The sequence below is a fragment of the Hemiscyllium ocellatum genome, chromosome 21 (genome assembly GCF_020745735.1).
Source record: "Hemiscyllium ocellatum isolate sHemOce1 chromosome 21, sHemOce1.pat.X.cur, whole genome shotgun sequence".
Taxonomy (NCBI): domain Eukaryota; kingdom Metazoa; phylum Chordata; class Chondrichthyes; order Orectolobiformes; family Hemiscylliidae; genus Hemiscyllium; species Hemiscyllium ocellatum.
Genome location: NC_083421.1, coordinates 40,411,605 through 40,432,320, shown reverse-complemented (window position 1 = coordinate 40,432,320; position 20,716 = coordinate 40,411,605). Strand labels below are relative to the sequence as shown.

At 39.3% G+C, this 20,716-nt stretch overlaps 1 protein-coding gene across 4 annotated transcripts in view; it reads left to right on the top strand.

Annotated features, from left to right (window-relative positions):
* Positions 1-20,113, top strand: part of LOC132825671 (zinc finger protein 85-like) — a 92,222-nt gene extending 72,109 nt beyond the window's left edge. For 3 of the 4 annotated variants that reach the window (XM_060841050.1, XM_060841047.1, XM_060841048.1), the window contains 6 exons: positions 1,970-2,062; positions 6,050-6,127; positions 7,337-7,510; positions 13,724-13,813; positions 19,730-19,819; positions 20,016-20,113. In XM_060841050.1, the coding sequence (XP_060697033.1) occupies positions 1,970-2,062; positions 6,050-6,127; positions 7,337-7,510; positions 13,724-13,813; positions 19,730-19,782 (488 nt within the window). In that variant the 3' untranslated portion in view covers positions 19,783-19,819; positions 20,016-20,113. The remainder of the gene's footprint in view (positions 1-1,969; positions 2,063-6,049; positions 6,128-7,336; positions 7,511-13,723; positions 13,814-19,729; positions 19,820-20,015) is intronic. The other variant, XM_060841049.1, reaches the window with a different exon arrangement.
* Positions 20,114-20,716: the final 603 nt, after the last annotated feature.

Genomic DNA, 20,716 nt, shown 5'->3' with positions numbered 1-20,716 from the left:
TAAGAAGTCCTTTATGTCTGCATCTCGGGAGTTGTACATCATCCCTCTTACGAGGACGGCTTTGTCAGCATCTGTTAGTGGTTGGTCCGATAGGTTTTTAATCCAAGCTTCTGAAGTGTTTGTGATGCTTTTTTTGTGTGAGAGCTTGTCCAATTTTTCTTGGTCTCCTGTTGTTTGATGCTGATGACTTGTTCTAGTGTGCTTGTCCATACATGGCCTGTCGCGTTGATGTATAAAGTACTTTGGCGCGAAATTTTCCCATTGCATTGTGGCGTCATGGTAGCCCAAAAACCTCCCAACACACTGGAACAGCTACAGATGAACCTAAAGGACCCTATACCAACAACCAGCAAAACGAATGTCATTTACAAAATATCCTGCAAGGACTGCAACAAACTCTACATTAGACAGACAGGCAGAAAACTAGCCACCAGGATACTCGAACACCAACTAGTCACAAAAAGACATGACCCACTACCACTAATATCCTTACTTACAGATGAAGGAGGACAGCACTCGACTGGAACAACATATCCATCCTGGGACAGGCTAAACAGAGACACACTAGGAATTCCTAGAGGCCGGGCATTCAACCTGGAATTCCATCAATAAACACAAAGATTTCGGCCCCATTTACCAACCTCTGAGAAAAAGAACGGGAAATGATATCACCCACCTGAACAGACCAAGACACAAATAGAAAGCGGGACAGAACACCAGTGCTTCACTGGAGGCTCACTGATGATGAAATGTAGCTTGGTGATGAAACATCAGAGAACAAACCTGTCAGCTCAGTGAGTAAACTTGTAACCTGAATCTCAACCCGAGCAGCAAATCTTCTTTAAAATCTCACAAAACTATCTTAAACTTAGGTGAAAGCGGTCGTGATAATTATGATAGTGTAATATTAAGACACAGCATTTATTTAAAATCAACATATACTATGAAATACTTCAGACTTGCTTCTGAAAATAAGTGTCTTACATGTATTCAAAAAAAATGTTTGACCAATTAGTAATTGATTTTATTGTCTGCCAATGTCCTGTCAAAGCTCCTCAACTATCAAATTATTCGGTAAACATAATCAGAAACGTTTTGTCAACCTGTACCCAATATTTTAGCTTTAATTTGGATGATTTCATCTTAAAAAAAACTTCTCTCTTGGAATTCATTATCCCACACTGCAGTGGATACTGTATAAATTTTGAGGAGACAGATTTTTAATTAGTAATGGCTTAACGGGTTATGGGGAACATGCAGGAAAGTGGAGTTCAGAGATGAGATCTACAAAGATCATTTTAAATGCCAGAACAGGCTTCGGGCTTGAGGGGCTGAACTTGCCAACTCCTGCTCCTAGTTCTTGTGTTGTAGAAGATTAATTGTGGGACCATTAGCAGTACTTCAGCCATGAGTTTCATTGTTTTCTTCTGATCAGAACTGACTGAGTTAGACACATTGCCTATTGCTCATTTGAGAATTTTACTGTGATGCTCATATATAGGGAAACTTCGAGTATTCTAACGTGATGGGCGGGCTCTATTTCATTCTTCAGATAATCGATTAAATGCTTTTCCCCTCGGAGTTTCTAATGTCCGTTCCTCGTTCAGGAGATTGCAGAAGCATACAGCGCCAGAGGCGCCAACCCCCAACCCTGCCCCCACCCCACGCCGTGCATCACCTCTCCCACACCATCTAACACTGTCCCCTCAATCCCGTCTAACACCTCCCCTGCCCCCAACACCACGCCCCTGCCCCCAACCCTGTGCAGCACCAAGATTCAAATAAATAATGTTACATTTTTGGTCAAATCCAACATCGATGAAAATGGTGAACAGAAATTATCAGGTAGGTTTTTGGTCTGCTTTGTTTAAACACACAGGATATTTTTCAAAAGGAAGGACACAAAATAATTTTCTTTAGCTTAATTACAGTATTTTATTTTTACTTTGCACATTTTCTTGACCTGCAGATGAAGTGAAATTTGTCAAAGATGCTATCAATCAGGTTAAAACTGGCCGAAGTAGGACTGAGAGAAACAAAAAGGCAATCAAAAGACCTAAGAGTAAGTTAAATTTTCTCAACTCTCTTTACAATCTTCAAAGTTTGGCCTTATCTGAAACTCTCTGGCAGTTGCCCTGGTATTTGCTTAAGCAGCAACTTTTCATTAAAAAGCCAGACAGACCATTGAGCTTTCAAGGAAATCACAGGAAAGCTGAAATTGTACCCTTATCAATGTCCACAGTGGCACACTTACCACTCAGAATTCTGACAAAAGGTCGTTGGACTTGAAACATTGTCTTTATTTTTCTTTCCAGGGAAGTAGCCAGACCTGATGAATTTCTCCAGAACTTTGTTTTTGTATCATTGAGAGTCACTGGATTTTTCCTTTCCTTGTATAAGGACCTAGTGGCCAAAAATATTTTTCTAACTAATGTTTCATGTTAATTTTCCAAAGACCAAACAAAATCTTAATGTTAATCCAGTAATAAATGATTTAATAAATTGCTAAGCATAACTGTGTGATGATCACTTCTATATATTTAAATTAGTCTTCAATTTTATTTAGTGCTTTTATTTAACACACTGAAGTATTTATATGATAATTAGTTATCTACTATTTTAACTGGAATTAAATGATTTAAATTGGCAAATGCTTTCTCTACTGTCACAATCGTCTGGTCACACTCCTGGAACTCTCTTCAAACAGTACTGTGCACGTACCTTCACTGAATGAACCATGGGCTTTAGAAGCCAATTCACCAATTGTTCAAGGGTTTTTAGGAAATGGGCAACAAATACTGGTGTAGCCATCAAGACACATCTCTTGAATAACAATAATAAAAGAAAAAATCCTGCTCAAAATATTTCCAAATGGAGAGATGTCTAATTTTAGATTTTGTTCTGGGGAATTCTACATTCTTAATTCTTCAGCAAAGAAACCAACAAAACTGGCCAGTTACTCTTTTTCTTATGTCTGTCGTTTCAGCAAAGTAGATTTAAAAAAAAAATTAGACTTTCAAGGTGCCTGGAATCATGAATTACATTTGTCAGGATCTGCCTTTGACCTGTTGCTTGATCCTGCAATCAACTTGAACATTACTTTGCCAAGTCAACATTCTGACTTTGATTAATGAATTATTTTTTTGATAAGGTGATAGCGTCAGAAAAATGTGTTACTGATATGTTGAATTTTGCTGCTTTGAAAACTGCTTGTTTGATATTCCAAACTTCTCTTTTCTGTTTTGTGTCAGACTTTGTTCTACAAAACTCGAGCTACCTTTGTTCTTGTAGCTTGGCAAACTGGATGACTCCTATGCTGTGTCATATAACTACAATTATTTACAGAAAAAAGGATGCTGTGAATGTTACAAATTATTACAAAATTTCAGAAAATAAAACGAAGAACTGCAAATGCTAGAGATCAGAAACAAAAGCAGATGCTGCCAGACTGCTGAGTTTCACCAGCAATTTCTGTTTTTGATGATGATCTGAGGTACCAGTCAGGTGGGATAGACCCCCAACATCCTTGCCATGATTTTCTGTTCTACATTTAGCAACAAGGCTAAAATATTTGTTTTCTTTCCCTAACCTAGGGTTATGGACATTAAAATTGATTTTGTTGAGTTGCGGACAATGGAATATTTCCCAATATAATATGCAGATGGAGAATGCCTTGTTCCTGAACTGCTTGTTGAAAATACCAAAGCACAGTTTCCCAAGATTCATTGACTTGTTGCTCTTCCTTAATGATTACAAATACTTCACCTCAGTTTAAACTTAATGCTGCCTCCTCAGTTAAGGTTGAAAATTATATAGCATGCACAAATCATATCCTGCTTTGGTCTTTCATTCACCAAATGAATATCCATCTGAACTATAAATGTTCCATCACTAAAAAAGGAATAACTGACGCGAACATTGTTCAGTTATCGACTCCAGTTCAATACAATATTGCTCCTTGTGACATTTAAGAGGAATGCTACCGCAGACTCTGCTTAACTTAGAATTTTTCTTCCCCCACTGATGACTACTGACTTTTCCTGTTTTGTTTCTACACACTGTGGTTGAGATTGTGAACTTAGAATTAGCTTTATCACTTGTACTTACAAGTCACCATTTACGGCGCCATCTTAGGTACAAAACTACCAAGGTACAGAAGCTTAAATACAAAGCAGAAGAATAAGTAAGGTTGCAGGAATCTCTGCCCCTTTGTTTCATCCAGCCACTGTTTGATCTCGCGCCACACTGACAGTGCAATCTTTTGAACAGTTTTCTTTGGTCATCCCTGTACAGAATCTAAAGTCTCATTTACCAAGAATTCTTTTGAACAAATCCCTAATGTTGAGAACTTCTAAACACTATTTCCTCTCCAGGAGTTTCACCCAAATCACTGAGAGAATATATATGTACTGTTTCATAGAATCTCACAGTATTGAAAAGGCCCATTGAATCTGCATTGAACAAAACTAAACAACACCCATTTTTCAAAACTTGGCTTATAGACCTGAATCTTTTGATATTAAGTGCTCGTCCAATTAAGTTTTAATTTTCCAGATTCCCACTACCCTCTGTGTTAAATAAATATTCCTCGTACCCTCTGTGTTAAATAAATATTCCTTGTATCCTCTCTAAGAGGAAGGTTCCTTTGCTGAAATAGTGGTCCCAGGAGGCGACAGGGATAGCAATGTAAGCCTGAACGAGGCACTAGTATCTTCAGTGTGGTGAGCCCAACTTCAAGTTTGGGACCCAGCTGATTCAGCAGTGGCTGCATTGCCAAGATCAGCCCAATGTGGCCTCATGGCTTGATGACGTCGGTGAGGCAAGATGGCACCAAAGACTGGCAACACAGGTCCAGTCCATGGCTAGGGCCCAACTACCTGATGGCGGAGGTGATGGTGTACCAGTTGTGTGTCGTGTGGAGACTAGGGGCACCTGAATGTTCACAGACTGAGGAATAGACTTTGTGGCTTTCTTTTTCTGGTGGTGAGGACTCATGTGGAGGCAGGAAGTGATCTTTTGGCTATTTTTAAAAATCTTGTCTTTTGTATACTAAGATGGCACTGGAGAATCGCAACTTTGTACATTTTTCACTGTACTCCTGTACCCGACTACACATGACAATAACATCTAAATCTTTTACCTTTCACCTTAAAAATTATGCTGTCGCTTATTGATTTTTCAGCTAAGGGGAATAGCTGTTTTCTTTCCACCTGTCATAATCTTACACATCTAATCAGGTCCCCTCTTGCCTTTCTCTGCTGTGAAGGATAAAAAACCCAAGCTTATCAGAATTTTCTCCAAAAGTTTCCCTACCATGGATATGAGACTATCAATTCTCTAATTCCCTGGTCTATCTCTATCACTCTTCTTGAAATGCAGAATCACATTCATTAAGCTGCAGTCCTCTGGTACCTCTGCTGTGGCCAGAGCCCCTCTAATTTCTTCCCTGGTCTCCTACAGCACTCCGGGATACAACTCATTCAGACCCAGAAATTTGTCTACTTTTAAGATCGCTCAGGCCTCCATGACCTCTTCACTCCTTTCCTACGTCAAACTCTCAAGAACCTCATAGTTCCTCTTCCAGAATTTGGTACCTACACCCTCCTTCCCCCAAAATGAAGACAGGCTTGATTTAACATCCTACCAGTGACCTGTGGCACCACACAGATTGTCCCCTTGATCTCTAATGGGCCCTACTCTTAGCCTGATTATCCGCTTTCTGTTCATTGTACCTGCAGAATATCTTAGTCAGTTCGGCACTTCCATGTACACCCTCAATAATGATCTAAGTTGGCCTTCAATATTTGCAAATTTCAAGGGAGTAAGCAATTCACTCCAAATGTCTATTCTGCCTCATAGTTTGAGTCGCAAACCTTTCTGAGGAGACTGCATGTCATTTAAAACTGGGATTTTAAAATCTGAATTTTCTAAGAAGGCATTGTTTTAATGTTATTTTTACAAACATGAGTGATGCAGCAAGAATGTATTTTCATGTTTGTTTTAGAATCTATAGCCTAATGGTCTCTTGCTGTCATGTTTATGTTTTCAGGAGTGCACAGATGCAGCCTTTGTGGGAACAAGTACTTGTATTATTCTACTCTTTGGAAACACAGGCTTATGCATGGAGGTACATTTTACTTCAAATCTTTCAACTTTTAAGATATTAAATTAATTTTTGGCTGATGTGATGAATGGCAAATTCACTATTTACAAACACTTACAGCATTTAGTTTCTTTAATAAAACTAACCCTGTAAAGAAAGCTTAGCAAGTGTGAATTCTTGTGATTACTTCCCAAAATATGTTCAACAGATTCTGGGTTTCTCAGGATTAACAAAGAGATCTGATGTCTCCCATGTTGATGGTTGAAACTTTCTCCTGTGTTTTATCACTATTGACTCCCAACACTGGATTGGGTTTTTGTCAGAGGCCTCACAACGCTGAATTAAAATTTCTTAGAAGTGAGTAGGAAAAGTCAATGAGATCAATGCTGCCATTGTTTACTTACCAGCTGAAAGAAAGTCAGCACTGGGAGGTGTGCAAGTGGGCCACCTGGCCACACCTCAACCATAGAAAGGCATGTTGAACATGAACCAAACGGAGCAAAGACAGGAAAGTAAAAAATGGGACCTCTGGGCTGGAGCGTTTCAGTTATGGAGAGGGATTGGATTGACTGGGGTTGTTTTCCTTAGAGCAAAGAAGTTTGAGAGGAACCATGATTTGAGATGTGTACAATGATGAGGGGTATAGATAGGGTACACAGGTGGAGGAATCAGTGACAGGGAGTGGGGAAGGCGGGGTGCATAGATTTAAGGTTTAGCAGAGATGTGAGGTTTAGAGATTTAAGGCAGAAGGTTTAGAGGAGATGTGAGGAAAAACTTTTTCATCCAGAGGGATGGTGGGATTCTAAAACGTTATGCCTTTAAGGGGGAATAGAGGCAGAAACACTCATAACACTTGTGAAGCCAAGGCATACAAGGCTATGGACCAAATGGTGGAAAGTGGGATTAGAATATTAGCTAGTTGTTTTTGACTGGTGCAGATGTGATGAACCTTTCTTCTGTACTGTAGAGCTCTGTGACTTTTTTATTCTAGTAGTAATTCATAATTTACATGAACCATACATCCAGTGACTTATTACATTTAGTCAAGCTGATATCAACTTTTTATGTCTCCTGAAATTATATTAGACTAAACTTTAGTTTTCTTGTTTCCAAGACACACACAGCATTAGTCAAGGAACTAATGTGGTTATATAATAATAATAAAATGTTTTAACCTTCAAGTTTACAGCTTATGAATGTGTATGAATTTAAGAAATACATTTTAACTTGCAGGGAAAAAGAAACATTTCTGCCTACTGTGTGGATCAGGCTTTTTCAAGTCAAAGGATTTGGACATTCACTTCAAGTCAATACATCTTCAGGCCTTTAAGTTCAAGTGTCCACACTGTGAAAAAGGTTTCAATCGACCTATTGATGCTCAAAAGCACATCATTATTAGGCATACAGGTAGATCTTCATCAATGATACGCTAGGACTTGCTGCTTCAGAGTTTTAAAAAAATCTTTAGATCAGAATTCGTTAATAGAGGTTAGAAATTGTTCCTGGATCTTTAGATAATTACAAATAAGGAAGACCATTAAGTCTACCTGCTCTATTCATCCAGAATATTCACTAATATCATCTTATGATTCATAACAGCATTTATCTGCCCTGGATGGAACGAACATGAAACATGGAGAGCATAATCTGCTGTTGTATACAGATTTATTTCAATAATCCTGGTAGAGTTTCAGAATAGTACTTGTTCCTTGCTATTCGGTTTAAAAAGTTAGGAAACAATGTCTATGATGTTTGAAAGGTGTGCTGGAATCCTAGGAATGTATGGTTTCACAGGGAAAGGGGATAGACATCAAAATGCTGGTTACTGTTTGAGGCTAATGCAGATGAAGTGTAAGAACTTGAGCAGGGCTGTTTGCACACCCACATCCAAAATTAAATGAACCACGTGTTACAACAGAGGTTGGAGGAGTGTATTGTATTTCTCCTGTCCCACTATTCCACTGATCATAATGTTTCAATGTTTCTGTTCTGAATAAGAACTGTAATGAATACAAAATATTAATTTTGTTTCTGCCTTTACATATGAAGCAAGATCTGTTGAATTTTTCTATTATCTGTAGTACTTTGCTTTTTAAAAAAATATTTTTATTTTTCTTCACAACATTATAAAATTACAAAAATATGAAAATATAACATTATAACGACACTAAACCAACTACTATACTACTCTACAAAAGAACTCACAATGGCACTCATTACTCATCAATAAATAAATAAGTAAATAAATAACACGCACAGCATAAAAGACCTCGGCTCTCAATCTTCAAGAGCATCAATTATTAAACCCATGTTTGCTTGAAATTCATCCTCTCAGGACATTAAGCTTATTAAACCAAACCACCATGGCTAGACAAAAGTCCTAATTAAAATGGCAGACAGATCTGCTTCCAAATAATTTTAAAAGGGCTGCCATGCCTTATAAAAATTGTCCATTTTCTGGTGCACCATGTTTGTAAGAACATCCAAAGGAATGTGTTCCATAATTAATTTCTGCTGACCCGACATGCGGGTGTCTGAGAACCCCCGGGTGTATCAGAATGTTCTTCCTCATACAAAAGGTGAGGATGCTAAAAATGTTTTCTCCCTTATCTTCTAAGGGAGATAATTTCAGCAAACCCAGGAGAAGAGAAACAGGATCCACCTTGACTTAGGTCCACAAGCCTTCTCTATGACTCCTGCCACTGCGCTCCAGTATGTACAGAGCCTGTGGCAGGACCACAAACAATGAGTGAGGGTACCCGTATTTATTTTACATTTGGGACACATTGAAGATGCACCCTGCTTAAATTTTGCAAGACAATCTGGGGCCAGGTGAGCCCTATGAAGAATCTTTAACTGCATAGCAGGGTCCTATTACATATCAAAATCTTCCTCGCACTCTCATAAATGTCCTCCAAAGTTTCCAGATTGAGCTCCACCCCGAAATCTCTCTCCCAGACCTCCCGTAGTCGCTCAATGTCACCCGAGGAACCTCCCCCTAACAAATGATCGAGAGTACTCACTGAAGTAGTGCTCTTAGCCTGAAGCACCCTCTTTTTGTATCAGATTAATAACACTCAGTCAGACGTGTAGTCAGTTTTCAGAAAAGAATCTTTGATCCGAAAAGAACGGAAGAGGTTCCTGCTCAAAACTCCATACTTGAGTTATTTGAGCAAAATACATTAACGTTTCATCTTCAAACAGGTCAGCCAAACAAGAGACTCTCCTATCCACCTAGGACTTAAACTCAGGATCCATTGTCCCTGGCCGGAAACCTGACATACCAACTATGGGAGAATGGAAAGATGTGTTAGACATATTATCCTCCATCTGTCACATTGTCCTCCACGCTTTGACAGTGTTAATAACTACTGGATTGTGGTAATGTTCCGCAACTGTCCTCATTTTGTCCAGAAACAACAAGTTAATAAGAGGACACTAAGCCTGGGAGGCCTCAATGTCCCACCATATCAATGCTGAATCCTCATAGGCCCAGTTACACTCACAACATAAAAGGGACCTCAACTGATATCTTCTGACATTCGGGAGATCCATTCCTCTCAACCCCTGGGGCATTTGCAATTTTGTTAGCTTGATAAGAGGCTGCTTATCAAGAAATAAACCAACCATTTAATTTCTGAAACATTTGTCTAGGAAAAAGCAAAGGAAGCATCTGCAAAGGGTATAATAAGTGAGGAAGAACATTTTAATAAGAGCAACTTGACCTAGCCATGATATTGGAAGGGCCCTTCCCCCATCTTTGAAGATCTTGTTTAATCTTGTCAAACAAATGAACAAAATTAGCCTTGAACAACTGATCAAAACTAGGAGTAACAGAGGCTAAATAAAGAAAGCTTCCTTGTGCCCACTTAAAGTGGAACCTACCTTCAACGTCCAGTATTCCCCTTAGACCCTCCATAGGCATAGCCTCCAATTTTGAAACATTGATCTGGTAACGTGAGAAAAAGCCAAATGAATTAATACATTGTATCAACTGGGGCACCGAAACTCCGGGTATAATGATCTTACGCAACTTTGACCCGACCTTTGGGGCAGCTATATTAGGGTCCCCACGAGTGGCCTTTGCCAGAGGTTCAATCATCAAAATGAAGAGCAAAGGTGAGAGGGGACAGCCTTGCTCACTACCCTTACCAATGTTAAAATTATCAGACCTTATACCATTAATGAGAACTGCCACCAGAGGAACACTGTAAAGGACCCTTATCCATCTAGTAAACACTTCACCCAGGCGAAACTGCTCTAGGGTATAAGAAAGATATGGCTATTCCACCCAGTCAAATGCCTTCTTTCCATCCAAAGAAACTACCAACACTTGAACTGACCATTGCTGGCACACTGCAATCATGTTATCAGTCTCCTTACATTATTAGAAGAACTGTGACTCTTTACAAAGCCCATCTGATCCTCCCTACCAGTAGAGGGCAAACCCTTTCCAACCTCAATGACAAAGTCAGACAAAATTTTAAAATCAGGAGTTTAAAAGTAAGATGGGTCTGTAAGAAGCAGAAGCAGGGTCTTCCCTTTCTTGAGGATAAGAGAGATGTTAGCCCTCCTCAAGGATGATGGGAGGCATTCCCAACTATATGAATAGTTATACATGTCTAGCATCGATCCTGACAGTACGTTTACAAATTCTTTATAAAAGTCACTGAGCAAGCCATCAGGGCTGGGTGCCTTTCCACTTTTGAAGTTGCCTCACTGCCTCTTATATCTCTTGGGCTGTTAAGGAGAGACGCCTGATCAGCAGACACACAGGAAGATCCAAATTCCGAAAAAAAAGACTCCATCTTATCCCATCTGTCCTCACAGCATTCAGACTGGTAAAGTTCAGAGTAAAACCTCCGAAACGCCTCATTGATGTTTTTAGCATCGTAAGTAAGAGTCCCATTCCCTTCCCTAATAGAAGCAATAGTCTGGGAGGCATTCTTCTTCCTTACCAAATATACCAAGTATTTACTTGGCGGATCTCTCCCCAATCATCTTGAAGTTTCCATGATTCTCTGCTTGCCCCTGTAGCATTGTATCATAACTGGGTGGAGGTGCTGACCCTGACCAGATCTGCGCACCGCAACCCGGTGTGCTCTATCAACCTTCACCCAGTCTGCCTCAGCATCCCAGCCAACAAATTGTGTCAACTGGTCTTCAAAAATAAACTTGCTGGCTGTCCACCTTCTATTCCCTCCAACAGGCCAATGACCCGGATATCTTTCCTTCTGCCTCTATTTTCCAGGTCAACTTACTTAGGCAGGGCTTGAACCTGTTTCTCAAGGGCATGGATCTGCCCTGCTGAAGACTCGACCTCTGTCTCCGATGCCGCAGTCTGCCACTCAACCTCTTTAACTCTCTTCCCGAGCCCTTCCAACTCCTTCTCATTCTTTTGCAGCATATTTGAGATGGGCTCCAATTGATTACGAATCTCTTCCCTCATCTTCTGGATCAGCTGTTGGATAACTGAGTTCCTCCATGATGTTCTGCTGCACAAACAATTCTTTCAAAGCTGCTGTGGGAGCTGCAACTGCTTCCCCAATTGCAGTCTCGGGCCTGTCCGCTGTTTGAGTGTCCCCAGTATCGAAAATTGGCTGTTTGCTTCCTCTTAGTGATTCCCGCATGCTCAAAAAAGGGTTTAAACAATAGGTTTTTTGTTTGGAAAGAATTATTGTTAAATGATAAAACAAAGGTAGGGGTGAAACCTATTACTACCTTGGGTTGGGGTGTAGAGTTCAGCAAGGCTGATCTATTCAGATCACCGCCATCTTGAATCCAGTACTTTGCTTTTGATTAAATGTTCCACTGTGTCACAAATATGGTCAATGATTTATATTATCCATATTCAATTTTAAATGCTGTGTGAAAAGTTAAAAAGTTACCCCTACAAATAACCCAACACAAACACATCCATTAAAGTAAAAATAAAGAAACTTCCTCCGCAGAATTTAATTTTGGAAAAAAACTTTGACTTGTTAGTTGCGAAAGAATAAAATGATAAGATATGAAATGATCCAGATGACTTTCAGTCTGGTGTCCTTGCATACATGGATGTATGTCACTCGACACATTCACTTGTCACTGAATTCTCTTCAGAAACAGTCCATTTAGAAGTTGTCAAGAGGAAATCTTCAGAAGACTTGGAGAGGTGGTGTTTCAAATTTTCAGGTCTATCTTTGGGTCCTCCAGAGAAATTTATCAGAGAGATGCAAAATGCTGAATTGGAGGTCTCTTCACGTGCTACAGTGAACAGAATTCCAGAACAAATCAGTCACTACTCCTGACAGCCTTAAACTCTTTTGCTGGAAGTCTCATATCTAAGTTCAACTGTGACTTTGTTTTTCAAAAGTCTCTATTCAGTGACCCTTCTCTATTTTAAAAAAAAAAGGTATCTCCTCAGTATTGTAAATGGACTGATTTTTCACAATCCTTTCGACATGATTACTAAAAAATATTAACAGCCAGCACTGTCATAACTCAAGTTAAAGGTAAAACAGATTTGCATCATAGAATACCTTTGAGTTCTCAGGATAGCTCAGAGGGGTTCACAGGAAGTACATTTTCAAATACAGACAGTTTTGTTAGCAATACTGCATTTTTTTTTAAAAACACCAGGTCCCTCGCAGTCACAAAACTAAACTAATCATTTAAGTTGCAAACAGCATTTTGGTGTCCTGATAAAATGCTAGGTACAAGGCACAAATTGGAATGCCCCAGATTGCATTATGATATGTCCAAAAGGCAATTTTGCACAGTTCCAGTTACAGCTAATGAATAACTTGTAAGATGTTTTCTAAAATCTGTTTGACGGCTATTTGTAAACCTCAGAAATAGCATGGATAATTAATTTAAAAACACCTACAGAAATCATTGCATTTTTATGAAGTTAAACAAGCTGTTACATTCAGTATAGAAATATCTGAGCAAACAATCTAAGCAAACAATCCAGGTTTCCAAAATTCACAACAACAACAGCTGGTTGTTCTGGAGAATTGGCATCATTGGTCTCAATAGCACTGCCTGCACATCTAGTCCAGTCCATGCCAGGCTTCCATCAGTTGATAGTATAGTATTACCCAAGTACTGAACCTGCCCCATTGCAGACAGCACCTGATTGTGATGAGAACAAGGCAGAAAGCAAGACATACAAATAATTCTGGAACTTATGGGGCTAAACCTGAGGCACAGTTGTGCTAGAATATATTTCTAGTCTTTGACAGAAGACATGCAAAGTGCATATAGGAGCCAAAAAAGAAAGTCAACATGAGGTAATAATTACCACTTTCAGATTATTCAGGTGATTGACCGTACAATATATTCAGGATCTCTTAACTGCTTCCACAGTATACTGCAAAGTATACAATTGGTCAAAACAAAAATGGCCTTCAGACTAGAGTGCAATCAGAAAGCTGGTTTTAACATAGTCTAGGCTCTCAACTAATTGTTTAATTTTGCATGTCCTTCAAAGGCATGAACTATGATAAGAACAGTTTAAAAAAAATGAAAACTGCAGAAGCTGGAAATCTGAAATAAAACCAGAAATTGTTGGAAAAGCTAGCAGCAACTGAGGAGAGAATTTAGAGTATTTTAATGTCAGATTTCTTTAATTTTCAGATTTGAAGAACTTTATTTGTCGAATTTGTAACAGAAACACAGAGACAGCTTCTGCACTGCAGACTCACATCAAAAAGTACCACTCCCCAAGTAAGAAAACTTAAATTTGCCATCAGTAATAAGGTTTTGCTTTGTAAAAATAAAAGCATTGTTCATTTGGATAACTACCAACAGTGTGCTATTGTTATGAGTACTTTAAATGCATTTAATTTTATTTCCCTACACTGGGATATGTCTTACCTCACTGCCAGGACAAACCTTTCAAAGATGGCAACATAGTAGTATAGTCAGAAGGAAATCGCGTTGGCAGTCTTCAGCATTGACTTTGGACCCCACGAACATTCTTGACATTAACTCGAACATGGGCAAGGAAATCTATCGATTACCATTTACTGTTCTCCTTAAATCAGTGTTCCTCATGTTGTATACCACCTAGAGGAAGCAGAAGGTGGAAAGAACATAGAATGTACTCTAGAGTGGGAGACTGCGATGGTCATGACATACAATGGCACAGTAGCAATACAACTAATTGAACTGTCCAAGGGTAAATCTGCCAGAATGGACCTTGTGACAGGTGGTAAAGCGAGATAACAAGAGGGAAAAGAAACTTACTGGACCTTGTCCTCACCAGTTAACCTTTTGCAGATTCATCTGTCCAAGACAGTATATTGGTGGGAATAACTACCACAGTCCTTATGGAGACTAAGTCTGTCTTCACACCAAAAATACCCTTGTGTTGTGCAGCATTACCAAGTGCTAAATGGGATGAATCCAGAAGATATAGTAGCTAAAACTGGACATCTAATTGAGGTGCTGTGGGCCATCAGGAGCAGAATTATATTCAATCACAACCTATATCCTTTTGGCCCATTAAGTAAGATGATCAACCCTGGTTCAATGAAGAATGCAGGAGGGCATGCCAGGAGCATCACCAAGCAAACTTAAAAATGAGCTGTCATTCCTGATGAAGTTACAAGAAAGGACTATTTACTGCCAATTAGCAGAGGCAGCATTTGACAGCGTTGAGTGATCCTGCAAACAATGGAGCAGTTCAAAGCTCTATAGTCTTTCCAAATCCAGTTGTGACTGGCAAGGAACAACTAACAGGAGGTAAGGTTTCCACAAATATCACCATCCTCCTCATTGTGAGAAAAACTGAAGTATTTCCAATTATCTTTAACCAGAATGCTGAAAGGAGAATGCATTCACCACCTCCTCCCCACCCCACCACCCCACCTTAGGCAATTCAATTCACGCCACATGATGAAAGAGGAATGGACTAAATTATCTTACTGAACAAAGAATGAGGAATTAAACTGGATTCAAATATTGATTAGAGCTTGGCTATGGATACTAGTGCACCATTAAACTTAAGATTGAGGTCAATTTATCTTCTCATCGTTAATCTTGATGCCTTTTCACTTCATATTTTAGTTATTTAAACATTTATTATGAAAGGTATTAAATATTTTTTCAGGCAATAATTAAAACTTCAGCTAAAGTTGTGGTAAATACATTAGCCATTATTTGGGCAAGTCCTCAGATGAAAATGACATGCAGCTGTTCCAGCCAGACTTCATCCAAAACAAATCTATTTGCCTCTGAGCAAGCATTGATCATGATCCCTCTGAAGCCTTACATTTACTGGCAAGGAGATTTATTTGTTCACTATGATTGGTAATATCTAACAATTTTTTTTCTGAATTTCAAACTTAAAAGTTTCTGGTTATGTTGCTGATCTCTTATCACTTTGATCTCTTCTATATCAATGAAGTTTTCATGTTAAGCAGTTGGTTGCTTTTTCCCTTGGCTATGTGATGCTTGTAGCCCTACAGTGTCTAATCCAGCAGTCATAATTTGGAGATGCCGGTGTTGGACTGGGGTGTACAAAGTTAAAAATCACACAACACCAGGTTATAGTCCAACAGGTTTAATTGGAAGCACACTAGCTTTCGGAGCGACTCTCCTTCATCAGGTGACAGTGGAGGGCTCGATTGTAACACAGAATTTATAGCAAAAATTTGTAGTGTGATGTAACTGAAATTATACATTAAAAAATTGGTTGTCTGTTCAGCCTTTCATCTGTTAGAATACAGTGATAGTTTCACTTCTTTAATGTGTAAATCACAAAACCTCTTTTTTAAAAGTTGCATTCTCAGGTTAGCTGTTAACAATGGTGATAGCTAGACAATATGTTGAAGGTGTTAACCCCCTGTGTTCTCTGTCTATGACCTGATGTTTAGATTGATTCTAATTAAATAGTGAGATAACAGTGTTTTACATAAATTCATGCAGTTTTTGAGCTCAGAGTTCTACATGAATGTATGCAGTTTTTGAGCAATGTAACTCTGCAATACAAATTCCCCCCCTCAAAATATATGTGTGCATGTGGGTCTTTGTCTGTGTGTGTATCTGTCTGTCTGGGGTGGGGGTTGAGTGTGTGTGTGTGTGTGTGTGTGTGTGTGTACGCACGCATGTGTGTGTGTAGTGAGTGCAGAGTGTCTTAAGTCTGTGAGGGGGTGCGTGGGAGTGTGGGAGTATGTGTGTCTATAAGGGTGCGTGTGGGTGTCTGTGTGTACCTGTGTCCGTGTGTGTGTAGTGCAATGGTGATCACCTGTAATGTGACATGAACCCAAGGTCCCGGTTGAGGCCCTCCCTATGGGTACCACACTTAGCTATCAACCTCTGCTCGGCACTTTCCTCTGCTGCCTGTTCCGAAGTCCACCTTGGAGGATGGTCACCCGAAGGTCCGAGGCTGAATGTCCTGGACCACTGAAGTGTTCCCCAACTGGGAGGGAACCCTCCTGTCCACACCGACCTGCCAAAGCATAACCCACCCAGACCCATTTCCCTACATTATCCCTTCACCTAACGCTACAGGCAATTTAGCATGGCCAATTCACCTAACCTGCACATTTTTTTTGGATTATGGGAGGAAACCGGAGCACCCAGAGGAAACCCATGCAGACACGGGGAGAATGTACAAGCTCCACACAGACAGTTGTCTGAGGCGGGAATTGAACCCGGGTCTCTGGCGCTGTGAGGCAACACCACTGTGCCACTGTGCCGCCCACAAAGAAGTGAAACTATCACTGTATTCTAACAGATGAAAGGCTTAATAGACAACCAATTTTTCAAAGTATAATTTCAGTTACATCACTGCAAATTTTTGCTATAAATTCTGTGTTACGATTGAGCCCTCCACTATCACCTGATGAAGGAGCGTCACTCCGAAAGTTAGTGTGCTTCCAATTAAACTTGTTGGACTATAACCTGGTGATTTTTAACTTAATCCAGCAATAGTTGCTTTCATTGAGGAATTTCTCTTTCACAAACCTTGTGGATCAGAACTGCTGCTTAGTCCCATGCAGATACTTGACAATTGAAAGCGATCAAAATTAAATCAATCATACGCTATTTCAACCTTTTTGTGGGTTCAAAGTTCTTTAATAATGCTCATTTACGATTTGTTAGGAGATCAGAGGCAGCTTTTACTCGTCTTTCCCATTTAACTAGTTTTTCTTTTCTGTTTCCTTATGTTGACAATCCCTTACTGGATGACTATTCCTATTTACACAGAACTCGTGTTGCTCAATTTTGAACCAATCAATCTTGTGAACATTTGAGGTGAACCCAACTTTGTTCTGGACTCGGATTCATTTTTAAAATTAGGTGCAGTACTCCAAGAAAATCACGTTATTTTCTCTAATCAGTCGTTAATCACAAGCCATTCCAACAATAAATCCCACCCCCTTTTCCCAAAGAATTCAATAAAAATTGGAAGAAAGTGCAATCTGATACTTTTTTCCATTTAAAATCATGAAAAGTAATGGTTTCAGTTAGTATTTATAAATTTGTACATAAATATTAGCAGTTTCCAGTTGTCCCAACTAGACTGATAATCATTCATTAGCAAACTGGCAACTGCTGTAATTTAAAATTGATATTTTTGCATAATAATTGTCACCTGATTGTTTTTATAGCATTGTTCTCTTAAGTTTTCAGCTTAGTTCTTGACTGGTATTAGAACCCTCACTGATTTTTCATTCTCAGTTTGGTTTGGCGCTGTGTACTAGGAACTGTTATCTGGGGATCACTTGTAGACTTTGAAACAGCTTGTGTTAAAGGAAAAGATCAGACCAAACAAGGTTTCTTTGTGAGGACAGGTGTGGAGGCTAATTGCAGGCTGAGTCTTGATTAAAAGGACTCAAACATAGTCACAGTGGAACGAACACTTGGTGGAGAACTGCAGACCAGCATCTACAGGAAAGCAACAAACCAGATATTTAACTACCATGAGCAATCATCCCAACACCCACAAATGGAGCTGCATGAGGACATTATTTAAACGGGCCACAACACACTTCAGCAACCAGGAACTACGAGTAGCAAAAGGAAAATATCTATACAGTGTATTCAAGAAGAATGGTAAACATAGTCCACCGATTCTTAAACAACAAACCCAAACAAGTAGACACAACACGCCCAATGACTCTCGCCACACGACCATACATCAAAGACATCTCAGAGATGACTACGAGTCTACTCCGACCCTTTGGCATCATGGTAGCCCACAGACCTACCAACACACAAACAGCTACTGATGAAGCTAAACAACCCTATACGAGCAAACAGCAAAACAAATGTCATTTACAAAATACCCTGCAAGGACTGTAACAAATACCACATCGGACAGACAGGCAGAAAACTAGCTGCCAGGATACTCGAACACCAACTAGCCACCCAAAGACATGACTCAGTATCACGAGTATCCTTACTACAGATGAAGGAGGACATGACTTCAACTGGGACAACACATTCATCCTAGGACAGGTTAAACAGAGACACACACAGAACCTGGCATTCAAGTTGGAACTCCTTCAAAAAACACACAGATTTGGACCCCATTAACCAACCTCTGAGAAAAAGAATTGGAAATGATATCACTCACCTTAACAGACCAAGACATAAATAAAAAGCGGGACAGTACACAGTGCTTCACCGGAGGCTCACTGATCATTTTACCTACCATGGTGATAAAATGTCTGAAAACAAACCTGCCAGCTCATTGAGCAAACTTACAACCAGACATAGTGACCCCAGATAGAGAATTGCGTTTAAACAGATAAAAGTTGGCTGTTAACTAGCTCAGTACCTGGGAATTGGTTCCAGCAAGTCTGAAAGAGACTATATCCAAGGAGATGGCAGACATTGAAAAGTAATTGAGACCTCAGGAAGATGTTTCGACTAACAGGGTGGAACAAGGGTTTATTTTGTAATAACTGTGTTTTGGTGGAAACCAACTTGATTGCTGACAAGTCAACATAAAAGATTTGAAGATCCCTTCCTTTTGGAAGCCCAAAGACTACAAAGCCTAGTTATCAATATTGTTGCTTTTGCCTGGATGTACTGAGATGATCCTAATTGGCAGTTCCAATAAAGCAACCAAGAAGTACACGTGTACATTTGTCAAACAACATATTATAAAAGATATTTAGGTAAATCTGGTCACTTTAATTATTTCATCTTATTTATCAGTTTCTCTTTTACGTGAATGGGGCTGAAAACAAATATCAAGTTTAAAGCACAGACATTAATTAGAATACTGTGTTGTACCAATTTTCTCTCTGCTAAAGTTAGTGTATTGTTTTGTATCTTAAACAAAAGACAACCAGTGTCTGGAAATTAATTATTCACAAAGACTGGCATTGGTTATTCAAATTATTCAAATCTGGTTAGGAGCCATTGGAGAGACTATTGGGGTTGTCTATGATGGTTTAATCTTACTGTATTGCAAATACGGAGGTAGAAGGGCTGTCTGCCTCAGTGTTGTAACAGTGAGAAATCTTTTTTTAAGACTAAGGTGTCTGGTTTTGTAGTGTTTATGTAGAGTTTTAGATGAGACTTTATGCTTTTTGTTGCTTATGCAATGCTTTTTCTTGTAAAGGTTATGTAATGACTACTACTCAAAGCTAAAAACTTACTTTATACATTTTTTTAACATAGAATTCCCTTGCACTCACTGTGATTTTCTATCGGGTAACAAATTGCAATTTTAAAGACACATGGAAAAACACTGAAATAATGTGACACAGAGTAAGTATTCTAAGAAATGTGAATCTTGTGTAAATCACTGGCTTACTTGAAGCATTCTGTCACAATGACTTGGCTAGACACATACTGCTAGGAAAATAAAAATTGTGTTTCATTGTTACATTCATGCAAAGTGCCCTCAGTTATTTCCTTACTAGATATTTCTAATAAGCCTGTTTATTATGATGCACGTCTGAAGCATGTGGGACCTGAACATGGAACTTTCTCGGATAAATGCTGATGAAGGAATGTGTTGAGAGACAAAAAGAAAACTGCAGATGCTGGAATCCAAAATAGATAGGCAGGACGCTGGAAGAACATGGCAAGCCATGCAGCATCAGAAGGTGGAGAATCAACGTTTTGCATGTATCCCTTCTCGATAAAAGTAGCTTTTTTTTAGTTCTGTAGCTAATCTGTATCAAAGCTCTAAAATTAAGTATGGTTCAATTGAATACACTGAAGAGAAACAAAAAGGACCTGATGCCAGTTTAAACAACTCCTGGGGTGAAATAGCTGGATGAACACAACATGAAGAATAGAATGTGAGATACAATAACAAGTGAAAATTTGCAGAGAGAATAGAGTAATAAAGTTGCTGGGATGAGATGGTTAAGAAAGAGTGGATGGGAACTAATAAATAGTATTAGAGTCAAAGAGACGTACAGCACAGAAACAGACCTTTCGGCCCAGCTCGTCCATGCTGACCAGATATCCAAAACTAATCTCATTCCATTTGCCAGCACTTGGTCCATATCCCTCTAAACACTTCCTATTCATATACCCATCCAGATGCCTTTTAATTGTACCAGCCTCCACCACTTTCTCTGACAGCTCATTCCATACACGTACCACCCTCTGCATGAAAAAATTGCTCTTAGGTCCGTTTAAATTTTTCACCTC